The 25,325-nt window shown below is 44.8% G+C and overlaps 1 protein-coding gene across 1 annotated transcript in view; it reads right to left on the bottom strand.

Annotated features, from left to right (window-relative positions):
* LOC124553889 (guanine nucleotide-binding protein subunit beta-2) overlaps nt 1-25,325 on the bottom strand; it is a 163,856-nt gene that overhangs the window by 121,287 nt on the left and 17,244 nt on the right. The window contains exon 2 of the mRNA XM_047127905.1: nt 8,531-8,610. Within this exon, the coding sequence (XP_046983861.1) occupies nt 8,531-8,602 (72 nt within the window). The 5' untranslated portion in view covers nt 8,603-8,610. The remainder of the gene's footprint in view (nt 1-8,530; nt 8,611-25,325) is intronic.

Raw genomic sequence — 25,325 nt, 5'->3', positions numbered from 1 at the left:
TACAATCCGATCTTTATCAAATACGGAAACGTGATGGTAGGCATTCCTCCTCCTTACACGAGTCATCACAACAACGTTTCACCAGGCAACGCCGGTCAGTTGCTGTTTGTGTACGAGAAATCGGTTGGAAACTTTCCTCATGTCAGCACGTTGTAGGTGTCGCCACCGGCGCCAACCTTATGTGAATGCTCTGAAAAGCTAATCATTTGCATATCACAGCATTTTCTTCCTGTCGGTTAAATTTAGCGTCTGTAGCACCTCATCTTCGTGGTGTAGCAATTTTCATGGGCAGTAGTGTAAATCGTTAGACCTCCATGACTCTTCACTGAATTCGTGGTTCGATGTAAGTGATCCGTGGCATCTCTGCAGAAGGAGCAGATTGCAGGTGCAAGCAGAAATGTTTTCGAGCACACCGTTCATCGTACATTACAGGACATGGAGCTGATCTACAGACCACCCCTACGTGTTTACATGTTGACGCAGTATGTCAATTACGACTGCAGTGGACGTGGGACCACCAGGATTCGACCGTCGCTCAATGAAAATACATCGGCTCTTAGGGTGAATCGCATTTCTACTACACTAGGTCGGTGCTCGTCTCCACCAACGCCGTCATGCTGGTGAATGGCGGCTCGAAACGTGCAGCGCGCCACGAATGCAGGCTGGTGGGAGCAGTACTATGTTGTTGTTGTTGTTGTGGTCTTCAGTCCTGAGACTGGTTTGATGCAGCTCTCCATGCTACTCTATCCTGTGCAAGCTTTTACATCTCCCAGTACCTACTGCAACCTACATCCTTCTGAATCTGCTTAGTGTATTCATCTCTTGGTCTCCTTCTACGTTTCCTACCCTCCACGCTGCCCTCCAACGCTAAATTTGTGATCCCTTGATGCCTCAGAACATGTCCTACCAACCGGTCCCTTCTTCTAGTCAAGTTGTTCCACAAACTTCTCTTCTCCCCAATCCTATTCAATACCTCCTCATTAGTTATGTGATTTACCCATCTAATATTCAGCATTCTTCTGTAGCAACACATTTCGAAAGCTTCTATTCTCTTCTTGTCAAAAATTTTAATCGTCCACGTTTCACTTCCATACATGGCTACACTCCATACAAATACTATCAGTAACGACTTCCTGACACTTAAATCTATACTCGATGTTAACAAATTTCTCTTCCTCAGAAATGCCTTTCCTTGCCATTGCCAGTCTACATTTTATATCCTCTCTACTTCGACCATCATCAGTTATTTAGCTCCCCAAATAGCAATACTCATTTACTACTTTAAGTGTCTCATTTCCTAATCTAATTCCCTAAGCATCACCCGAGGTAACTCGACTACATTCCATTATCCTCGTTTTGGTTTTGTTGGTGTTCATCATATATACTCCTTTCAAGACACTGTCCATTCTGTTCAACTGCTCTTCCAAGACCTTTGCGGTCTCTGACAGAATTACAATGTCATCGGCGAACCTCAAGTTATTATTTCTTCTCCATGGATTTTTATACGTACTCCAAATTTTTTTTTTGTTTCCTTTACTGCTTGCTCAATATACAGATTGAATAGCATCGGGGTCAGGCTACAACCCTGTCTCACTCCCTTCCCAACCGCTGCTTCCCTTTGATGCCCCTCGACTCTTATAACTGCCATCTGCTTTCTGTACAAAATGTAAATAGCCTTTCGCTCTCTCTGTATTTTACCTCTCACACCTTCAGAATTTGGAGGAGAGTATTCCACTCAACATTGTCAAAAGCTTTCTCTAAGTCTACAAATGCTAGGAACGTAGGTTTGCCCTTTCTTAATCTAGCTTCTAAGTACTGTGCTACTGGAGACATTCTCCTTCGTTTGCATGGGACCTGCAGTAGAAATCGGAAACACGCTGACAACTGCCAACCACCTGTATCCCTTAACGCTCGAAGTCTTCCCCGACAGCGAAGTCATTTTTCGCTAGTGTAACTGTCCGTGCCTCTAAGCCACACACGTGGTGCAGTGGTCTGAGGATCATTATAGTGAAATCTCGTTGACGTCTCGGGGACCAAGTTTGCCTCATGTAAATCCTACGTAATCCATCTGGATCGCTGCCGAGCGCCATCATTGTGTTAACGCAAATTACATGACCTGTGCGTAGACATCTAAAGCAACATATCTCTACAAACCTATCAACAAACTGCCGTATGCCTGATGCACAGAATCAGTGGTATGTTTCGTTCCAAAGACTAACAAACAAGCTACCAAGCAGGTGGTCATAATGTTTTGGTTCATCAGAGTATAAGCGGTCTCAATAACGGTGTCAACTTGAGGACAATATTACAGAAAGAGAAGAGGGATTACATGAAGATGAGTTGGGAGAGGAAAATTTGAGAGACTCTGAGAAATCTAAGAGGATACAAGGCTCCTCAAATTATTTACATCCCTTGGAGAGCTAACCACGACAAAATAATTCCACTTTGTGAGCAAGATACATGAGACAGGCGGGATACTCTGAGACTTCAGGAACAATATAACAATTACTATTGCAGAGAACTTCTGGTGCTCCCATACGTGAACTTCGCCGATGTATCAGTTTAATGAATCATGCTTGCAAAGTATTGACACGAATTTTTTGCAGAAGAACGGAAAAAGCGATATAAGACCCATCGGAGAAGATTAGTTTGGCTTTCAGAGAAATGTTGGAACATTTGAGGCAATACTGTCATTACCGTTTATCCAGGACCGTAAAAAAAAGGAAACCAGACCCACGTTTATAGCATTTGCAGATGCAGAGGAAGCTTCTGAAAATGTTGACTGGACTACTTTATTTGAAATTTTGAAAATATAACACAGGGAATGAGTAGGTATTTAGAACTTTTTCAGAAAGCGGGAAAAAGGCTCAGATGGCTCTGAGCACTATGGGACTTAACTGCTGAGGTCATCAGTCCCCTAGAACGTAGAACTACTTAAACCTAACTAACCTAAGGACACCACACACGTCCATGCCCGAGGCAGGATTCGAACCTGCGACCGTAGCAGCAGCACGGTTCTGGGTTGTAGCGCCTAGAACCGCTCGGCCACAACGCCCGGCTCCAAAAAGCGGACTGCACATATAAGAAACGAAGGACTTGAAAGAGAAGCAGTTGAAGGAGCAGAAATACAAGCTTTAAGCATTTCTAATGACATTGTAATTTTGTCAGAGACGGCAAACACTTGAAAGAGCAGCTGAACGGAATGGATATGAGATATACGATGAACATCAAAGAAAGTAAAACAAGGTTAATGGAGTGAAGTAGAATTGAATCAGGTAACGCCGAGGGAATTAGATCGGGAAATGAAACACTAAAAATACGCTAAAGAACCAAAGAAAATGGTTCACCTACCTAATTTCGTGCAACCCCACCCCCCTCCCCCGCGAGCACACAGAACTGCTGCAACACGACTTGGCATCGACTCGACTAATGTCTAAAGTAGTGCTGGAGGGAACTGACACCATGAATCCTGCAGGACTGTCCATAAATCCGTTAGAGTACAGGGATGTGGAGATCTCTTCTGAACAACCCGTTGCAAGGCATCCCAGATATGCACAATAATGTTCATGTCTGGGATGTTTAGTGCCCAGCGAAAGTGTCTAGGCTGAGCAGAATGTTCCTGGAGCCACTCTGTAGCAATTCTGGACGTGTGTGGTGTCGCATTGTCCTGCTGGAATTGCCCAAGTCCGTCGGAGTGCACAGTGGACATGAATGGATGCAGGTGATCAGACAGGATGCTTACGTACGTGCCACCGTCAGAGTCGTATCTAGACGTGTCAGGGGTCCCATACCACTCCAACTGCACCCGCCCCACACAATTACAGAGCCTGCACCAGCTTAAACAGTCCCCTGCTAACATGCAGGGTCCATTCTCCATATCGGTACACCTCCATCGCTCGATACAATCTGAAACGAGACTCGTCCGACCAAGAACATGGTTTCCAGGAATATACAGTCGAATCTCGGTGTTGACGGGCCTTTTCCGGTCGCAGCTGTGTCAGATTTGAAGATTTACTGGATTCCTGATATTCACGGTACACTCGTGAAACGGCCGCACGGGAAATTCCCCACTTCATCGCTACCTCGGAGATGCTGTGGTGTCTTATCGCTCGTGCGCCGACTGTAGCACCACTTACAGACTCACTTGAATCTTGATGCGCTGCCATTGTAGCAGCATAACCGATGTAACAACTACGCTAGACACTTGTTGCCTTATATAGGCGTTGCCGACCGCAGCATCGTATTCTGCCTGTTTACGTAGCTTTGTTTTTGAATACGCATGCGTGTACCATTTTCTTTGGCGCCTCAGTATAGAAGGGGAGTCCCGCTACTTCAGCAGCTAAATAATTGATGATGGCCAAAGTAGCGAAGATGTAAAATGCAGAAAGACGATTAAAAGAAAAACGTTTTAGGAAAAGAGAAATTTGTCAGCGTCGAATATAAATTTGAACGTGAGGTGGGTTATTTTTTCAGGAAGTACTTGTCTTAAGGTCCGTAGCTCGTGGTCTTGCGGTAGCGTTCTCTCTTCCGGCGCACGAGGTCCCGGGTTCGATTCCCGTCTGTGTCAGGGTTTCCTCCTGCATCGACTGGGTGTTGTTGTGTTGTCTTCATCATCATCATTCATCTCCATTAGGGTCGGAGGAAGGAAAAGGCAAACCACCCCCGCTACGACCTTGCCTAGTCGTCGGTGCGGGTCTCCCACATTGTCCCCTATGCTCCTCGGAGTATGGGAGCTCATCATCATCATCATCATCATCATCATCATCATCATCATCATTTGTCGTAAGTGTGACTTTGTACAGAAGCGAATCGTGGACGATCAACAGTTCAGTTAAGAAGATTATAGAGGCGTTTGAAATGTTGTGCTGCATGAGAATTCTGAAGACAAGGTGAGTAAAGTGAATATTCAGTGAGGATCTAGTGGGGCGGATTGCCGAAAATATTGCAAAAAATGCAATAGAGTGCAGTAGCGGCAAGCGGGGTTCATAGATGTAATACAATAAGCTTAGGCATCTGTAAACACAATGCCATAAAAATATTAGTCGATTTGTGATTGCATCGTCTAACAATACCACCACTTGCAAAGTGGGTTATAAATCAGATTAATAATGTTGATCACGAAGCATATGTTCGCTTTATCGGGCAACAACAAAGTTATTGACTGTGGGTAGTACCGTCAGAATGGAAATAATGAAGTCACTGTAAAAAAGTAATTTTGGCACTTATCTTGAATGGATTCCCATGTAGATTTCGTCGAAGTTGTTATGGCTCATCCTGTTGATTCTAGGGTGCTTCCACTTTGACTGCTAGAATGTCCACATCTGTATTTTAGCAATATATGAAGACCTAACGAATGCGTTTTTCAGGAAATTCTTAATGATCAAACAATCTCAGATCAGAACAATGGTATGGTAGAAATAATTTTTGACTTGGTGTTCACGATCCACATTTTTATTAAACTTCTTGTAAATTCCCATATACTTCTTCTTAATTGTCACATCATCAAGATAACAGTTTTGTATCCATATTCATATATTTAATTTCCACTTTAACCAAACACAAGACTTGAGTGTTCATTTACAAAACGAAATAACAACTTAACTTTTGCAAAGTGAAACAAAGTCTGCTCTGTGCGCATTCGGGCCAAAACGGTTACAAGTACCTCAAAGATTATGACAGTCTCACAGAAATGAATACACACAAGAACCGTATCACTGTAATATATCGATACATCGGAGTACCTATACAATAATAAAACGAAACGTGAATATTGTCACAAAAATATGTCTGTTACTTCGCAGAAAAGTAGTATGATATTACTGGTATCGAGAACTGCCGTTGGAGTGCCGTAATGGTCACGTAAATAAAGAACCATTACAATCGCAAGGTTATTCTCGATTGAGTACGTCAACCTACGTAGCCATTTCTATCCATTTGCGGAAAGTTCTAATTTTCTGCTTTGACATGAAGAAATCTGCGGCTGTGGCTCTTAAAATGCTGGGGGAGATCAATGGTCAGGGAACTATTATTGGAAGAACGTGCAGAGATTGTTTTCAACGCCGCAAGAACTGTGATTCTGATGTCGAAGACCGCCATGACGATGGAAGACAGAGCGTTTTGGTAGCTACTCAAACAGACGAAGACAGTCACAGGACATCATTATCGAAAGCAGTTGATGCGTTCGAGCCCAGCACTGAAACACAAAGTGCCACAATACAGCGACAGACACGTAAAGGTCATTTTGCAGCAGGTCAGTGCTCGACCCCACGTCAAAAATGGTTCAAATGGCTCTGAGCACTATGGGACTTAACATCTGAGGTCATCAGTCCCCTAGAACTTAGAACTACTTAAACCTAACTAACCTAAGGACAGCACACACATCCATGCCCGAGGCAGGATTCGAACCTGCGACGGTAGTGGTCGCGCGGTTCCAGACTGAAGCGCCTAGAACCGCTCGGCCACTCCGGCCGGCGACCCCATGTCACAAAACCCATCAAACTATACATGGAAACGTTGAAATGAGAAGTCCTGTCCCTCCCGCCGTATTCTCCACACGTTGCCCTCTCTGACTACCAACTTTTTCGATCAGTGGCAAACAGTCTGGCTAACTAGCAGTTCCTTGGTGGGAGGACTGTACTGTAGCGCACTCAGCCTTTTGAGCCCGATTGAGTGCGCAGTAGCAGCTCCAACGTCAAGAAAGCCAACAACGCGACAACGGCAATGAGAGCGGTGTGATGGCGACGCAAATGGCAGAGGGCGACATGGCGGTCGATCGGTCCCGATTGGCTAGGGCCAGAACGTGAGGCTTTGATGTGCTTGTGTTATTTATTTTATATGCCCTCTACCCCCCAGGGGACGTCTCATACCAGACGAGTGTAACCCCAAATGCTTGTGTGGTGTCACCGCCAGACACCACACTTGCTAGGTGGTAGCCTTTAAACCGGCCGCGGTCCGTTAGTATACGCCGAACCCGCGTGTCGCCACTGTCAGTGATTGCAGACCGAGCGCCGCCACACGGCAGGTCTAGAGAGACTTCCTAGCACTCGCCCCAGTTGTACAGCCGACTTTGCTAGCGATGGTCCACTGTCTACATACGCTCTCATTTGCAGAGACGACAGTTTAGCATAGCCTTCAGCTACGTCCTTTGCTACGACCTAGCAAGGCGCCATATTCAGTTACTATTGATATTGTGAATCATCTACCGTCAAGAGCGACGTTCATCATTAAGGGATTAAAGTTAAGCATTCCACCAGCTACGTCCGTTTTTCTACATTCTAATTTCCTTGTCCTGTTCCAAACCTCACGCCAGCCTGCGTGAGCTAAAACGCGTGCATTTCGGCCTCCTCTAGTAACACGGTGTTGGCTCTCCTGCCAACCACAACAGTTTGCATGGTACAGTAATTACGCAGTACACATACGTGAAGATAGTGTCTGCGCAGCAATCACTGACATCGCAAAATTGAATCGACTCATGGATCCCCACAAAAGACGCCCAGTTCTTCCGCCACGGGGTTCGCATCCTGTCGGAAAGATGGGAGAATGTAGTGGCCAGCGATGAGCAATACTATGAATCATTTTTTTTATTTGTAAGTTTTTCGCAATAAAGCCCCGAACTTCGAGTAAAAATGGCGGAAGCAAAGTTGTAGACTTAGTAGCAAATTTGTGTCACGACTTGACAAGTGGATGGATTGACAGGAGATATCCTGAGATATCAAGGAAGAGTAATTTGGCCATAGATAGGAGTGTCGGGATAAAAACTGTAGAAAGAGACCTACAGATGAATAGAGTAAGCAGGTTGACCTGGATGTATCTTGCAGATATGAAGAGGCTTGATCAGGACAGACTTGCTTGGAGAACTGCATGAAACCAGTCTTCAGACTGAGGTCTACAACAATAACAACATGGTTCTTGTATGTACAGAATCTTACCTCTACTTCCCTATTGCCTGTACATATTTTTCCGGAGAATTTCAAATGTCTTGCACCATTTAACATTGTAGAACGCTTTTTCAGGGTAGTGAAATGGTATGAAAGTGTTATGAATTTTCTTAAACCTTCCAAGCATAAGGCAACGGCCTTGCCGTAGTGGATACACCGGTTCCCGTGAGATCACCGAAGTTAAGAGCTATCGGGCGTGGCCGGCACTTCGATGGGTGACCATCCAGGCCGCCATGCGCTGTTGCGCAATGCACACAGCCTTGTGATGCCAATTGAGGAGCTACTCGACCGAATAGTAGCGTCTCCGGTCAAAGAAAACAATCATAACGACCGGGAGAGCGGTGTGCTGACCCCACGCCCCTCCTATCCACATCCTCAACTGAGGATGACACGGCGGTCGGATGGTCCCCATGGGCCACTTGTGGCCTGAAGAGGGAGTGCTTTTTCTCCAAGCATAACATGAGAAACGCCTCTGTGTTACGGTTACCTTTCCTGAAGCCAAATTGAAAGCCATCTAACAGATCCTCGATTTTTATTTTCTTTCTTTTAAGTGTAACGCAGAGCTGGGCAGACAGATTCGCCCTCGCACTAACCTTGAGCTTGGCGATGAGGTCTTCCACCTCCTTGCGCAGAGCCTGTGTCTCGGGGTCTGCCTTGGGACCCATCTCTGTGCCTGCAACACATAACAACGTAAACAATATTACACATACGAAGGTTCATACATACAGCATCCTCATACAAAATTGTATGCTGCAGCCGCACCACCAACAAAGTTACAACTACGCTACTGGCCATTAAAATTGCTACACCAAGAAGAAATGCAGATGATAGACGGGTATTCATTGGACAAATATATTATACTGCAACTGGCATGTGATTACATTTTCACGCAATTTGGGTGCATAGATCCTGAGAAATCAGTACCCAGAACAACCACCTCTGGCCATAATAACGACCTTGATACGCCTGGGCATTGAGTGACACAGAGCTTGGATGGCGTGTACAGGTACAGCTGCCCATGCAGCTTCAACACGATACCATAGTTCATCAAGAGTAGTGACTTGCATTTGTGATGAACCAGTTGCTCGGCCACCATTGACCAGACGTTTCCAGTTGGTGAGAGATCTGGAGAATGTGCTGGCCAGGGCAGCAGTCTAACATTTTCTGTATCCAGAAAGGCCCGTACAGGACCTGCAACATGCGGTTGTGCATTATCCTGCTGAAATGTAGGGTTTCGCAGGGATCGAATGAAGGGCAGAACCACGGGTCGTAACACTTCTGAAATATAACGTCCACTGTTCAAAGTGCCGTCAATGCGAACAAGAGGTGATACGCCAGTATGGCGATGACGAATACACGCTTCCAATGTGCATTCACCGCGATGTGGCCAAACACGGATGCGACCATCGTGATGCTGTAAACAGAAGCTGGATTCATCCGAAAAAATGACGTTTTGCCATTCGTGCACCTAGGTTCGTCGTCGAGTACGCCATCGCAGGCGCTCCCGTCTGTGATGCAACGTCAAGGGTAACCGCAGCCACGGTCTCCAAGCTGATAGTCCGTGCTGCTGCAAACGTCGTCGAACTGTTCGTGCAGATTGTTGTTGTCTTGCAAATGTCTCCATCTGTTGACTCAGGGATCGAGACGTGACTGCACGATCCGTTACAGCCATGCGGATGAGATGCCTGTCATCTCGGCTGTTAATGATACGAGGCCGTTGGGATACAGCACGGCGTTCCGTATTACGCTCCTGAACCCATCGATTCCATATTCTGCTAACAGTCATCGGATCTCGATCAACGCGAGCAGCAATGTCGCGATACGATAAACCGCAATCGCGATAGGCTACAATCCGACCTTTATCAAAGTCGGAAACGTGATGGTACGCATTTCTCCTCCTTACACGATGCTCCACAACAATGTTTCACCAGGCAACGCCGGTCAACTGCTGTTTGTGTATGAGAAATCGGTTGGAAACTTTCCTCATGTCAGCACGTTTTAGGTGTCACCACCGGCGCCAACCCTGTGTGAATGCTCTGGAAAGCTAATCATTTCCATATCACAGCATCTTATTCCCGTCGGTTAAATTTCGCGTCTGTAGCACGTCATCTTCGTGGAGTAGCAATTTTAATGGCCAGTAGTGTATTTAATTTGGCTGGCAGTTTCGGCGATGCATTACGCCATCTTCAGACCCACTGACCGACGTGTGGGAAGATTCCAACCTCGGTTCCGGTCAAATGCTGGCCCCCATTTTGACCAGAACTGAGTTTGGTATCTTCCCACACGTCGGTCAGTGGCTCTAACGATGGGGTAATATATCGTTGAAACCGGTAGCCCAATAAAATAACAGTTCGGAAGTGTATGATTCGATATTCTGTACTGAACAATCAAGGTCTAGCAACCATCTCTGAAAAGATGGAGATTAGTAGACTTGACACAAGTTTTTTCCAAACCAGTGTTGTACCAGTTCCCTAGAACTTAGAACTACTTAAACCTAACCAACCTAAGGACATCACACACACCCATGCCCGAGGCAGGATTCGAAGCTGCGACCGTAGCGGTCGCGCGGTTCCGGAACTGTAGGGCTTAGAACCGCTCGGCCACCTCGGCCGGCCAGCAATTGCAACATGGTATTTGTCCGCCGACGCCAGCAAGCTACTTTCAAGTAAAATGTCTCACCTGTATGGGGATTTTAATCTTATGTGTGCCTCACTGCTTTCTTTCTTAGCGCGCAGTCCCCGCAACGATAGTATTAGAGAATCTTTGGGTGTGGACTCGAAATAAAAAAAAGGACAATTGATTTTATTTTAAAAAAGATTGTTAATCTGTTCTTGTGGAAAGAGGGTGTGTTGCTAGGCCGTCGCTCAGAAGGTATTGTTACATTTAATGAAAATTGCCATTTTAGTGATAAAAGTGAGTGAAGTATCTGTAAGAGTTGCCAAACATTTATGTATACAAATTTGGTGGAAGTGAAGAATAGAAATATCTTGTTTTTGGAAAAGGAGTGTGGTGTCACCGCCAGACACCACACTTGCTAGGTGGTAGCCTTTAAATCGGCCGCGGTCCGTTAGTATACGTCGGACCCGCGTGTCGCCACTGTCAGTGATTGCAGACCGAGCGCCACCACACGGCAGGTCTAGAGAGACGTACTGGCACTCGCCCCAGTTGTACAGCCGACGTTCATAGCAATGGTTCACTGACAAATACGCTCTCATTTGCCGAGACGATAGTTAGCATAGCCTTCAGCTACATTTGCTACGACCTAGCAAGGCGCCGTATTCAATTGATATTTATTATCTGAAGCATGTATCATCAAGAGAGATGTTCTACAATTGTGGGTTAAAGTTAAGTATTATATCAACTACGTACTTTATTTGCAATTCTCAAGATATTGTCCTGTTCCAGACCTCACGCCAGTCAGCGTGTAATTAAACGCGTGCATTTCGGCCTCCTCTAGAAAAACAGTGTTGGCTCTTCTGCCAACACTACAGAGGTGAACTTCATTGTGGTTGCCGTCTATCAATCGACAGAATTGTAATTGTAAGTGCACAAAAAAAAAAAATGTTCAAATGTGTGTGAAATATTATGGGACTTAACTGCTAAGGTCATCAGCCCCTAAGCTTACACACTACTTAACCTAAATCATCCTAAGGACAAACACACACACCCATTCCCAAAGAAGGACTCGAACCTCTGTCGGGACCAGCCGTAAGTGTACAAAGTTTACAAAAGTACAGGAAGAGAAACGAATTCTCTATAGTTTTCATTCGATTCGTAACAACCTCTCATAATTTCTTAATTGCAGTAATGGAATTATGTTCTTGTACAATAGTATGGGCGGCCGCAGTGGCCGAGCGGTTCTAGGCGCTACAGTCTGGAACCACACGACCGCTACGGTCGCAGGTTCGAATCCTGCCTCGGGCATGGATGTCCATAGGATAGTTAGGTTGAAGTAGTTCTAAGTTCTAGGGGACTGATGACCTCAGAAGTTAAGTCCCATAGCGTTCAGAGCCATTTTTGAACAATAGTATGGTGCTGAACTCCACTGACCAATTCTGATGTAGCAGGACGTGTAGTTTGAAGGAAGTTTGTGTGCCAAGCAATCTCCTTTTCTCACTGAAAGCAGATTGCTGTTTGATCTAACTTACTTACAACAGTGGTCCCTTAGGTATGAAAAGCTACGCAAACTTGGGCTCAAAGCTATCCGCAATACGCCCAAGCAACTAACAGAGTCGTACTTTAAACCTTAAAGAACAATAACTTCCTCCAAATTGTAATACGTCAACAGCTGGTGCAGAAGCTGATCATTCAAGGAGGCAGCAACCAAAATTCAGGTACCAGATACGACTTAAAAATCTCAATCAAAAATCAGTCTCTCTCTCTCACTCTCCAAACGCATATATAAATATTGATATTATTAAAAAATAAGTCATTTTTATAGGATATACATAATAGGTGTACAAGTACGGGGTGTAGGCGCATGGTTGACGACATATACAATTTTGGGTCTGGACTGAAAAACAGAAGGCAAGCGGGAAATTCGGGTTTGAGTCCCAGTCCGCCACAAATTTTCACCGTCGTCATTCTATTCTACAGAATGCATTTAATGTATTTACGAATATAATTCCAAAGCCAGCACGAAAGGCGGAAAGCACGCGACAGACGTGTTACGGTGGGCGGTGTGTTATCGATCGCTGCCTCCGACACCTGTTGACGGCTTAGTCGCGAAGTCGTAAGGCTCCCCGGCAGCTGTGGAATTCCAACGCGGAAGGCCTTGCGTCGCGTAAATCGATTACCCGCTGCGCTGATTTGCGCACTGCCGGACACAGCGGTGGCGGTACAGCCAAGACTTCACAACGTAAAGCTGTCACAGACAACTATGCGAGGAGCCTGTTATGAATTACAAACCGAGACTTCACCTGCTGAGACGCTAGAAAACACTAAAAGCTTTGGATCTACATCTACACCTACATCCATACTCTGCAAGCCACCTGACAGTGTGTGGAGGAGGGTACCTTGAGTACCTCTATCGGTTCTCCCTTCTATTCTTGTGTCTTATTGTTGGTGGAAAGACAGATTGTCGGTATGCCTCTGTGTGGGCTCTAATCTCTCTGATTTTATCCTCACGGTCTCTTCGCGAGATATACGTAGAAGGGAGCAATATACTGCTCGACTCCTCAGTGAAGGTATGTTCTCGAAACTTCAACAAAAGCCCGTACCGAGCTACTGAGCGTCTCTCCTGCAGAGTCTTCCACTGGAGTTTATCTATCATCTCCGTAACGCTTTCGCGATTACTAAATGATCCTGTAACGAAGCGCGCTGCTCTCCGTTGGATCTTCTCTGTCTCTTCTATCAACCCTATCTGGTATGGATCCCACACCAGTGAGCAGTATTCGAGCAGTGGGCAAACAAGGGTACTGTAACCTACTTCCTTTGTTTTCGGATTGAATTTCCTTAAGATTCTTCCAATGAATCTCAGTCTGGCATCTGCTTTACCGACGGTCAACTTTATATGATCATTCGATTTTAAATCACTCCTAATGCCACCTCCCAGATAATTTACGGAATTAACTGCTTCCAGTTGCTGACCTGCTACATTGTAGCTAAATGATAAAGGATCTTTCTTTCTATGTATTAGCAGCACATTACACTTGTCTACATTGAGATTCAATTGCTATTCCCTGCACCATGCGTCAATTCGTGGCAGATCCTCCTGAATTTCGGTACAATTTTCCATCTTTACAACGTCTCGATCTACTACAGCATCATCCGCAAAAAGCCTCAGTGAACTTACGATGTTATGCACAAGGCCATTTATAAATATTGTGAATAGCAACGGTCCTACGACACTCCCCTGCGGCACACCTGAAATCACTCTTACCTCGGATGACTTCTTTCCATTGAGAATGACATGCTGCGTTCTTTTATCTAAGAATTCTTCAGTCCAATCAACAATTGGTCTGATAATCCATACGATCTTACTTTGTTCATTAAACAACTGTGGGGAACTGTATCAAACGCCTTGTGGAAGTCAAGAAACACGACATCTACCTGGGAACCCGCGTCTATGGCCCTCTGAGTCTCGTGGACGAATAGCGCGAGCTGGGTTTCACACGATCGTCTTTTTCGAAAACCATGTTGATTCCTACAGAGTAGATTTCTAGTCTCTAGAAAACTAATTATACTCTAACATAATACGTGTTCCATACGTGTGGATCCTACACACCGAACAGAATGACCTCCAGCATGGGCTTCTGGAAACATAGATCACGCAAAACCGAACTCGCACTGTTCTGACATGACATACTGAAAGCCTTGGATCAAAGCAGTCACGTAGATATAGTATTTATCGATTTCCGGTAAGCATCCAGTACCACTTCTACAACGGCGTGCCGGAAAGCAGTGCCTACGAATTTTGTATGTGCAAACTTTATCAAGATTCTATAGCTCTGTTCTTCATGTCTGCCTAATTATTTCTCAGCACAGTCATCCTGGAGACGAACACATTTCTTCCAGCGAGAGACCAGTTTGTTGATACTGTCATTGAAGAACTGCCACAACCTCACCTGCCGGCCGAAGTGGCCGCGCGGTTCTGGCGCTGCAGTCTGGAACCGCGAGACCGCTACGGTAGCAGGTTCGAATCCAGCCTCGTGCATGGATGTGTGTGATGTCCTTAGGTTAGTTAGGTTTAAGTAGTTCTAAGTTCTAGGGGACTAACGACCTCAGCAGTTGAGAGCCATAGTGCTCAGAGCCATTTGAACCATTTTTTTGAACCAACCTCACCTCTGCTTGCGTCACTTCATCACTGTCAAAGTGAAGTCCTAGAAGGTGTTCTTTAAGTTTTGGAAAGAAATGAAAATCGGATGCGGTATACAGGATAATCGATGACAGTGAACCCTAGGCGTCGGACAGTTGCACATGTCGCAGCGCTTGGGTGTTGTCTGGCATTGTTGTGCTGATATATATATATATATATATACTAGCTGTGACACACACACAGTGGTTACGATTACTACAAGCCAGACCACAAGTTGGGCAACGGGGCCAAATTTCTAGTAGTTTACTGTCGAGTTGAGATTTTCACACACAAATGTTTTATACATATATTACAGAAACTAGCACTACGGCAATAAATGACCTTTCAAAACACGCCGCTAACGGCAATGAAGTAATTTATAGCAATAGCACAATTTAAAAAAAAATCTTTAAAAAAAAAAACAGAAGCTAGCAGTACGGCAATAAACAACCTTTCAAAACACGCCGCTTACGGCAATCAAGTAATGTATAGCAATACAACAGTTTTTAAAAAAATTTAATGAACATTAGTAAACAGGTTACTAAAGTAAATACAGAACTTTGTTAATAAAGTACGGTGAGGTAGTTAAGGTACCAACACCGCCATTAAAAAAAAAATCAAAGGTCTCAGCAAACACACGATTAATGGCAATAATGGAATGGAGGAATCTAAGAAAGTTTTTAAACAAAAGTGTCCTGGAATATCATTAGAACATAACGGATATGACGGACCCGTGTAAGGCGGCCACAACTCACCCACTCAGGGATGCTCAGGCTAGACAGAATACTGACCAATTTAAATACGCCCGTAGACACAATTGCCACTCAGGCTGGTCACTGCACTGACTTCTAGCCAGCGGAAACTTGTTATAAGACGGCTTAACTTGCTGACACAATTAGTGCTAACCTCGTGCAAGGAAACATTACACCACACAGTCCTGAATGAGCGACCACATGATCAACCAACAAGAAGCATGAATTCACTCATAACCCACGACAGAATAGCGAAACAATTAAACTGCCAAAACTACACCTCCCATCGGACAGTAACGAGAGGAGGGGGAAAGATCACTGTCTTCAATTACAACGGTGCCGGGGACAGGAAACCCGGTCGCCGGAGGCCACAAGGCAGAAGAGACGCTGGTTAAACAAAATCATTACTTAATGATTAAACCTTCCACGGACTTAACTTGCAATTATGCTCGAACAGGCAGTACACCACCTCCGACGGCAAGGATCCACACATCCGACCGCGCACGCGTAGCCAGCGTACCCGACACGCCACGGTCACGCGACAACACGCTCTGCCACCGGAGTTCACGTCTTCTCTGCAGCGTTGACGGGTAGTGACCGCTCCTTCATGTTAGGTGTCTCCTTTTAAACACCAGTGTTGAAACGGAGTATTTAAAGAAGCTTGTTAACGTCCCACCAAGGCGAAATGAACAGCAACTACCCGTGGGGCGATTCTGTATACAACCAACACGCGGGGAGCTCTTCCGTCAACTCGACCCGCTCGTTACACACAACCGACATACATCACGTGGCGACTCGGTACAACCGACCGCTCCTGCTTCGCGCTGGAGAGCCACACTGCCTCCCGTGTCCATCAGACTCTTTCGGCGCAACGCCCCTACTTGCGCGCCACCGCACGAGGTTACAACCGGTCAAAGATCTCACTTCCTCCATAGCAGTTTCCCGGAAGCAAAAACTCAGATATCGATAGCAGATGGAAAAGACAACCAAGCAGCCACTTAATGACAGACAACAAATCAAACAAACATGTCAGGGGAAGAAAAGGAAAAGCAATGCAATCTAAACACAAGGTGTGGCAAGAGTCGATACACGGCTCAAGGTCACCTGGCGAACTCTGTTCCGCCTTAAAGCCAATAAATAATCGGGTTCTGGATGTTAAGTTCAATTTTTTATTAGGAAATACAAATAAAAAATCAAGTATATTAATGATTCTTTATTCTTTATGTTTTTTGGTGCATAGCTTCCACTCTTCAGTTAAGTACCTTGTGATACACGTCATTTTTTGTTGTATTGTTAGCCGCAAGAACAAACAACGCAGATGGTCTTCCGACCCGTGAACATGCCACATGTAACTGACCACGTGGAAAACATGGATATTCCGGATTTAAACCGCAAACTTTCAAGGATTAGCCTTGTGATCTGTTAATGGTCATGGCGAATGCAAGACGGATCGGAAATTGAAGTCTTTTAAACTCAAACGGTATATCGGTTGGAATCATCGGGATCCTCGGAATGAGAACTTTCTCACCTTCGAATGTTCCTTTGAGTATCGTCGCGTAGATAACATTGTTCATCAGTTTACTTGCCTCCAGACGCGTACCGTTGCACAGTTTTGGTGCTCTTCACGGGCTATTTGTTGTTCTTCTTCAGTCCTTTCCTTCGCAATGTTTTGTATCCTTCTTGCATTACGGCTTTGTCGAGAAATATTCGATCGTCTTGGTCGCGGCATTGTTAATGATCATTCAAAGAAAATACAAACTATTCCTATAAATTTTTAATTAATGTTTTTTTTTTTTTATCATCAGTCTACTGACTGGTTTGATGCGGCCCGCCACGAATTCCTTTCCTGTGCTAACCTCTTCATCTCAGAGTAGCACTTGCAACCTACGTCCTCAATTATTTGCTTGACGTATTCCAATCTCTGCCTTCCTCTACAGTTTTTGCCCTCTACAGCTCCCTCTAGTACCATGGAAGTCATTCCCTCATGTCTTAGCAGATGTCCTATCATCCTGTCCCTTCTCCTTATCAGTGTCTTCCACATATTCCTTTCCTCTCCGATTCTGCGTAGAACCTCCTCATTCCTTACCTTATCAGTCCACTTAATTTTCAACATTCGTCTATAGCACCACATCTCAAATGCTTCGATTCTCTTCTGTTCCGGTTTTCCCACAGTCCATGTTTCACTACCATACAATGCTGTACTCCAGACGTACATCCTCAGAAATTTCTTCATCAAATCAAGGCCGGTATTTGATATTAGTAGACTTCTCTTGGCCAGAAACGCCTTTTTTGCCATAGCGAGTCTGCTTTTGATGTCCTCCTTGCTCCGTCCGTCATTGGTAATTTTACTGCCTAGGTAGCAGAATTCCTTAACTTCATTGACTTCGTGACCATCAATCCTGATGTTCAGTTTCTCGCTGTTCTCATTTCTACTACTTCTCATTACCTTCGTCTTTCTCCGATTTACTCTCAAACCATACTGTGTACTCATTAGACTGTTCATTCCGTTCAGCAGATCATTTAATTCTTCTTCACTTTCACTCAGGATAGCAACGTCATATCAGTATATACTGATACTTAACCATAGACGTTTTGCTGACATTTGCGTTTTGTTATTCCATGCCAGATGCGTTTTTGTTATACCGCGTTTTATAGTGACGTTTAGCTGACGTTTGCGTTTTGTTATTCCATGCCAGATGCGTTTTTAGTATGCCACGTTTTATAGCGGTCGAACTGGATAAAAAGTATCCTATGTCCGTCTCCTGGTTCTAAGCAACCTCCCCAACAATTTTCAGCCAAATCGGTCCAGCCGTTCTTGAGTTATAAATAGTGTAACAAACACGACTCTCTTATATATATATATATATATATATATATATATATATATATAATACCTTGAGCGATATCAGAACAGAATAAAAAAATTGGCGTTGCCTTTGAGCACGCCCTCATACGCATATATATATAGATCATCAGGAAACGGGAATCTCATGTAAAGGGCATCGAAATTGGTATCAAAAAAGAGAACCGAATTAAAGTCAAGTGCTTTGCTTTCGCTGACGATATTGCAATTATAACCAATAACAGAACAGAAGCGATTCACGCAGTGGAAAAACTACATGAAATTTCACAGATAACTTATGAAAGAACCAAATATTTGGAAAGACAGCCAGAAGATAAATCCCCTTTAATCACAAAACGTGGTAAAATTGCGCAAGTGTGCCATTTTAAACACTTCGGAGAAACTATACAGTCCTCAGGATTAAACCGAATCGCCAATGAACAAAGAACCACCAAGCTCCAGAAGGGCTGCAAGCTAACTTGGACACATCACAACAAGAAGTGCATTTCGACAGACGCAAAATTAAGGCACTATAGAACAGTGATTCTTCCAGAAGGAATCCACGCAGCTGGAACAGTGGTGATTGGTGGTGATTCAAAAATTAGGGGAATAGAAAAGTAGGAAAGAAAAATTCTCAGCAAGATTTACGGGGCAATCAACAAAAACGGCATCTGGATGAAGAGACCACAAAACGAGCTCTGTATAAAGACCAACACAGTAACAGACGAAATCAGAAAACGCGGAGCCAAATTTTAAACACATATTTACAGGATGGAAGACTGCAGAACAGCAAGGAAACTTTTCAGTATTATAACAGAGAATAAATGCGGCACAGAATAGCTGAAACAAGTCCAGAGGGATCTGCAGCAGATCAACATAAAAAATCTCGAAGGCCGCACTGAGTGCCGGAATAAAATCACAAGCGTGAAGTTTGAGGACAGACATCGCGCCAGCCTGGTAAAAATGGACAGAAGAACGGAAGAAGGTGCATTCTGAGAGGATGAAAAGTTTTTGGGAAGCAAAGAATATTTATTCCTGGTGATCAAAAACTCAGTATAAATTTGAATGAAAACTTAATAAATAACGGAATAATGTAGATAGAGAGGTAAAAATTCACACACGTGCTTGGAATGACATGGGGTTTTATTAGAACAAAAAAAAAAAAAAGTTCACAAAATGTCCGACAAATGACGCTGGACAGCAAAACGTCAGTGACTGCGCATGACAATCGTGTATAAAAGGAGCTTTAATGAGAGAGAGCAGTCGCAGCATGTTGACGTTACCTGAAAAGCCGCTTTTAGTGAAGCTGTATTATCAGAATGGGGAATGTGCTAGTTCAGCGTTACGATCCTTGCGCCATAGGAAGGGGATTCGCATGGGAAAAGGTCCGTTGACAAATGCAGCTGTGACGAGAATGATTTCGAAGTTCGAAGCCGCGGGTTGTTTAGACGATAGACCCCGTAGTGGCCGACCGAGCACAAGGCGTAATGCTGCTGAGACAGTTCAGGAAGAAATGGAGACTGTTGCGGGTTCGCCTATGCACGGGGAAGTCAGCGCTCGTGCAGTCGCACGTCGCACCGGCATTCCATACGCTGATGTTTGGTTGGCACTTAGGCGTACCCTCCGATGCTATCTGTACAAAATCCATCGCCGTCATGAACTGTTACCTGGCGATTTAGTGAAGCGGAGGGCATTTTCGGTGTGGGTGTTTCAAAAGATGGCGGAAGATCACGATTGTTTGAGTAACGTGTTGTGGACCGACGAAGCTCATTCCACGCTCCGAGGGTCTGTCAACGCCCACAACTGCAGAATTTGGGCTACCGAAAATCCTGGAACTGTCGTGGAAACTCCATTGCACGACGAGAAAGTCACGGTATGGGTTGGATTTACCACATCTACCGTTATCGGGCCTTTTTTCTTCGAGGAAATGCGTGATTCTGATTTTGTAACTGCTACCGTGACGGGTGAGAGGTACGCCGATATGTTACAGAATCGCATCATCCCCAGCCTGGCTGATAAACACCTGGTGGAACGTACGATGTTTATGCAGGATGGCGCTCCACCCCATATTGCTAGATGCGTGAAAGATCTCTTGCGCGCGTCGTTTGGTGATGATCGTGTGCTCAGCCGCCACTTTCGTCATGCTTGACCTCCCAGGTCCCCAGACCTCAGTCCGTGCGATTATTGGCTTTTGAGTAACCTGAAGTCGCAAGTGTATCGTGATCGACCGACATCTCTAGGGATGCTGAAAGACAACATCCAATGCTACCATAACTCCGGACATGCTTTACAGTGCTGTTCACAAGACTATTCCTCGACTACAGCTGTTGTTGAGGAATGATGGTGGACATATTGAGCATTTCCTGAAAAGAACATCATCTTTGCTTTGTCTTATTTTGTTATGCTAATTATTGCTATTCTGATCAGATGACGCGCCATCTGTCGGACATTTTTTGAACTTTTGTATTTTTTTGGTTCTAATAAAACCCCATGTCATTCCAAGCATGTGTGTCAATTTGCACCTCTCTATCTACATTATTCCGTGATTTATTCAGTTTTCAAATTTATACTCACTTTTTGATCACCCGGTACGTCTCTACCATTCCACTCTCGAATGGAGCGTGGGAAAAAGGAACACCTAAATCTTTCCGTTCGAGTTCTGATTTCTCGTGTTTTATTATGATGATCATTTCTCCCTACGTAGGTGGGCGTCAACAAAATATTTTCGCATTCGGAAGAGAAAGTTGGTGATTGAAATTTCGTAAATAGAACTCGCCGTAAAGAAAACCGCCTTTGTTTCAGTGACTGCCACCCTAACTCGCGTATCATATCCGTGACACTCTCATCCCTATTGCGCGATAACACGAAACGAGCTGCCCTTCTTTGCACTTTTTCTATGTCCTCCGTCAATCGTACCTGATAAGAATCCCACACCGCGCAGCAGTATTCCAGCAGAGGACGGACAAGTGTAGTGTAGGCTGTCTCTTTAGTGGGCTTGTTGCATCTTGTAAGTCTTCTGCCAACTAAGCCCAGTCTTTGTTTCGCCTTCTCCACAATATCATCTATTTGGTCTTTCCAATTTAATTTACTCGTAATTGTAATTTCTAGGTATTTAGTCGAATTGACAGCCCTCAGATTTGTGCGATTTATCGTATACCCAAAATTTATCAGATTTCTTTTAGTACCCATGTGGATGACCTCGCACTTTTCTTTGTTTAGTGCCAATTGCCACTTTTCGCATCATATATAAATTCTCTCTACTTCATTTTGTAATTGGAATTGATCGCCTGATGATTTTACTAGACGGTAAATTACAGCGTCATCTGTAAACAATCTAAGGGGGCTGCTCAGGTTATCACCTACATCATTTATATAAATCAGGAATAGCAGAGGGCCTATGACACTACCTCGCGGAACGCCAGAAATCACTTCTATTCTACTCGATGATTTATCGTCTATCACTACGAACTGTGACCTATCTGAGAGGAAATCACGAATCCAGTCACACAACTGAGACGATACTCCATATGCACGCAATTTGACAATTTCATTAATAGTCGGTTGTGAGGAACGGTATCAAAGCCTTCTTCTAGGAATACGGAATCGATATGAGATCCCTTGTCGACAGCACTCATTACTTCATGGGAATAAATAGCTAGCTGTGTTGCACAAGAACGATATTTTCTGAATCCGTTTTGGTTATGTATCAATAAGTCATTCTCTTCAAGGTGATTCATATAATATTCGAGTGCAGTACATACTCCAGAATGCTACTGCAAATTGAGGTCAGTGATATCGGTCTGTAATTCAATGGGTTACTCCTCTTTCCTTTCTTGAATACTGGTGTGACCTGTGCTACTTTCCCGTCTTTACGAACAGACCTTTCGTCAAGTGAGCTGTTGTATATGATCGCTAAGAAAGGAGCTATTGTGTCTGCATACTCTGAAAGGAACCTGATTGGTATACCATCTGGACGAGAAGACTTTCCTTTCTTAAGTGATTTGAGTGATTTCGCAACACCTAAGATATCTACTTTTATGTCACTCTTGCTAACAGCTGTTCTGGTTTCGAAATCACGGGGGCCCTACACGATATTTGGCAAGTGTACTAGTTTCTTTGTCTCTTCAGTGTATGTATGGATGTAATGCCCTTACCTTTACGCTTTTATTCGGCTAAAATTTTATGTACTGATGTACAAACCGATGAACACTTCTGACGTCGTCAGCGTGGGGGAAATCTGTAGTATTTCGAACACTGAACAACTGCCAGGAGCACTAAAATCATTTATTTGTATAGATTACGGTTTTCGGCAATTCTCTGTTGCCATATTCGGATCTGTGTTTACATTATTACACAATCTTCTACGTCAATACAGTAAGTGGTGCTATACAATGTATGTCCGTGTTAGTATCGTAGGAGTCGGCATGTTAATTTTGAAATAAAAGCTATGTACACACGTGTTCTGGACCGATTTCCAGTGCTCTCATTCGTCACCACTTTTCTGTATTGGTAATTTACTTTCCCTTCTGGCCGAACAAAGTAATCGGTAAATTCATTTCGCATTTCCTAGGCTCAAGGTGGCCAATTATGTATCCGTAGGGCTTCCAATGGTACAGCCGTTTCGGCCCATTTGTCTTCACTACATTCTCGTCTTGGACGCTGACATTTTCATACCAGGATTGAACACACAAAACTTCTGCAAGTTTGAGAAAATCTTCCACAAATTGACAAGTTCACCAGGTACGTGTTGCTGTTTACAGTAACTCTGCGGAAACTACACTAGTGTTCAGAAAAAACGAACACCTTAAACGACTTGAGATATGACGTTCATATTCACAGGACTTGTACACTACTGGCCATTAAAATTGCTACACCACGAAGATGACGTGCTACGGACGCGAAATTTAACCTACAGGAAGAAGATGCTGTGATATGCAAATCATTAGCTTTTCAGAGAATTTAAACAAGGTTGGCGCCGGTGGCGACACCCACAACGTGCTGACATGAGGAAAGGTTCCAACCGATTTCTCTTACAAAAACAGCAGTTGACCGGCGTTGCCTGGTGAAACGTTCTTGTCATGCCTCGTGTAAGGAGGAGCAATGCGTACCATCACGTTTCCGACTTTGATAAAGGTCGGATTGTAGCCTATCGCGAATGCGGTTTATCGTATCGCGACATTGCTGCTCGCGTTGGTCGAGATCCGATGACTGTTAGCAGAATATGGAATCGGTGGGTTCGGGAGGGTAATACGGAACGCCGTGCTGGATCCCGACGGCCTCATATCACTAGCAGTCGAGATGACAGGCATCTTATCCGCACGGCTGTAGCGGATCGTGCAGCCACGTCTCGATCCGCGAGTCAACAGATGGGGACGTTTGCAAGACAACAACCATCCGCACGAACAGTTCGGCGACATTTGCAGCAGCACGGACTATCAGCTCGGAGACCGTGGCCGCGGTTACCCTTGACGCTGCATCACAGACAGGAGCGCCTGCGGTGGTGTACTCGACGACGAACCTGGGTGCACGAATGGCAAAACTTCATTTTTTCGGATGAATCCAGGTTCTGTTTACAGCATCACGATGGTCGCATCCGTGTTTGGCGACATCGCGGTGAACACAAGTTGGAAGCGTGTATTCCGTGTATTCGTCATCGCCATACTGGCGTATCACCCGGAGTGATGGTATGGGGTGCCATTGGTTACACGTCTCGGTCACCTCTTGTCCGCATTGACGGCACTTTGAACTTTGGACGTTACATTTCAGATGTGTTACGACCCGTGGCTCTACCCTTCATTCGATCCGTGCAAAACCACACATTTCAGCAGGATAATGCACGACCGCATGTTGCAGGTCCTGTACGGATCTTTCTGGATACAGAAAACGTTCGACTGCTGCCCTGGCCAGCACATTCTCCAGATCTCTCACAAATTGAAAACGTCTGGTCAATGGTGGCCGAGCAACTGGCTCGTCACAATACGCCAGCTCTTGATGAACTGTGGAATCGTGTTGAAGCTCCACGGGCAGCTGTACCTGTACACGGCATCCAAGCTCTGTTTGACTCAATGCCCAGGCGTATCAAGGCCGTTATTACGGCCAGAGGTGGTTGTTCGGGGTACTGATTTCTCAGGATCTATGCACCCAAATTGGGTGAAAATCTAATCACATGTCAGTTCTAGTATAATATATTTGTCCAATGAATACCCGTTTATCATCTGCATTTCTTCTTGGTGTAGCAATTTTAATGGCCAGTAGTGTATATTAGTACGCTCCTCATGAATGCTTAGCATTTGAACCATGTCGGACCGCGATTTCAAGGTCAACATCGATATTGCGGAGCAACACCACTTACCGGTAAAATGTGTCTGCGGCTCTTCTTGTCGATATAAGCCAAGGATAATGGATGTAATGGATCATTGTTACTTGAGCCGGGTGCCTCGCAGACATACGCACGAATCTGACCAAATCAGTGAGTTTCAAAGAGGGCGCATTAATGGCGTGAGAGAATATAATGCAGCCAGCCAGAAAATTGCTGCTCGCTTGGGACGAAATGTTTCGGTAATGCATGGGTATGTGCAGAATGATTCACGGAAGGCCGTAGAGCAGGACGAGATGGGACAGGTAGCAAACCCCCCCGGAGAAGATCGACACCTCATCCGAATGGCATTCCAAGACAGACCTGCAGCCTTGTCGGCTCTGGTGCAAAAGTGGGACAGTGTAACACATCGTACAGTATCAGGGGTGACAGTCTGCCCCGATAGCTGAGCGGTCAGCGTGATGGATTGCCGTCCTACGACCCCAGTTTGATTCCCGACTGGCTCAGAGATTTTCTCCGCTCAGGCACTGGGTGTTGTGTTGTCTTCATCATCGTTTCATCCTCATCCGGCACGCAGATCGCCCAATGTGGCGGCCAAACCTGCCCCGCAATGACGCCAAACGCTCATTTCCATTTCTAGGGGAGACAGAGTCCATCCCTATTTACAATACTGAGAAATCAG

Source organism: Schistocerca americana, chromosome 11 (genome assembly GCF_021461395.2).
Source record: "Schistocerca americana isolate TAMUIC-IGC-003095 chromosome 11, iqSchAmer2.1, whole genome shotgun sequence".
Classification (NCBI taxonomy): Eukaryota; Metazoa; Arthropoda; class Insecta; order Orthoptera; family Acrididae; genus Schistocerca; species Schistocerca americana.
Note: the sequence above shows the minus strand (reverse complement) of the source record. Positions and strands in the feature narration are given on the sequence as shown.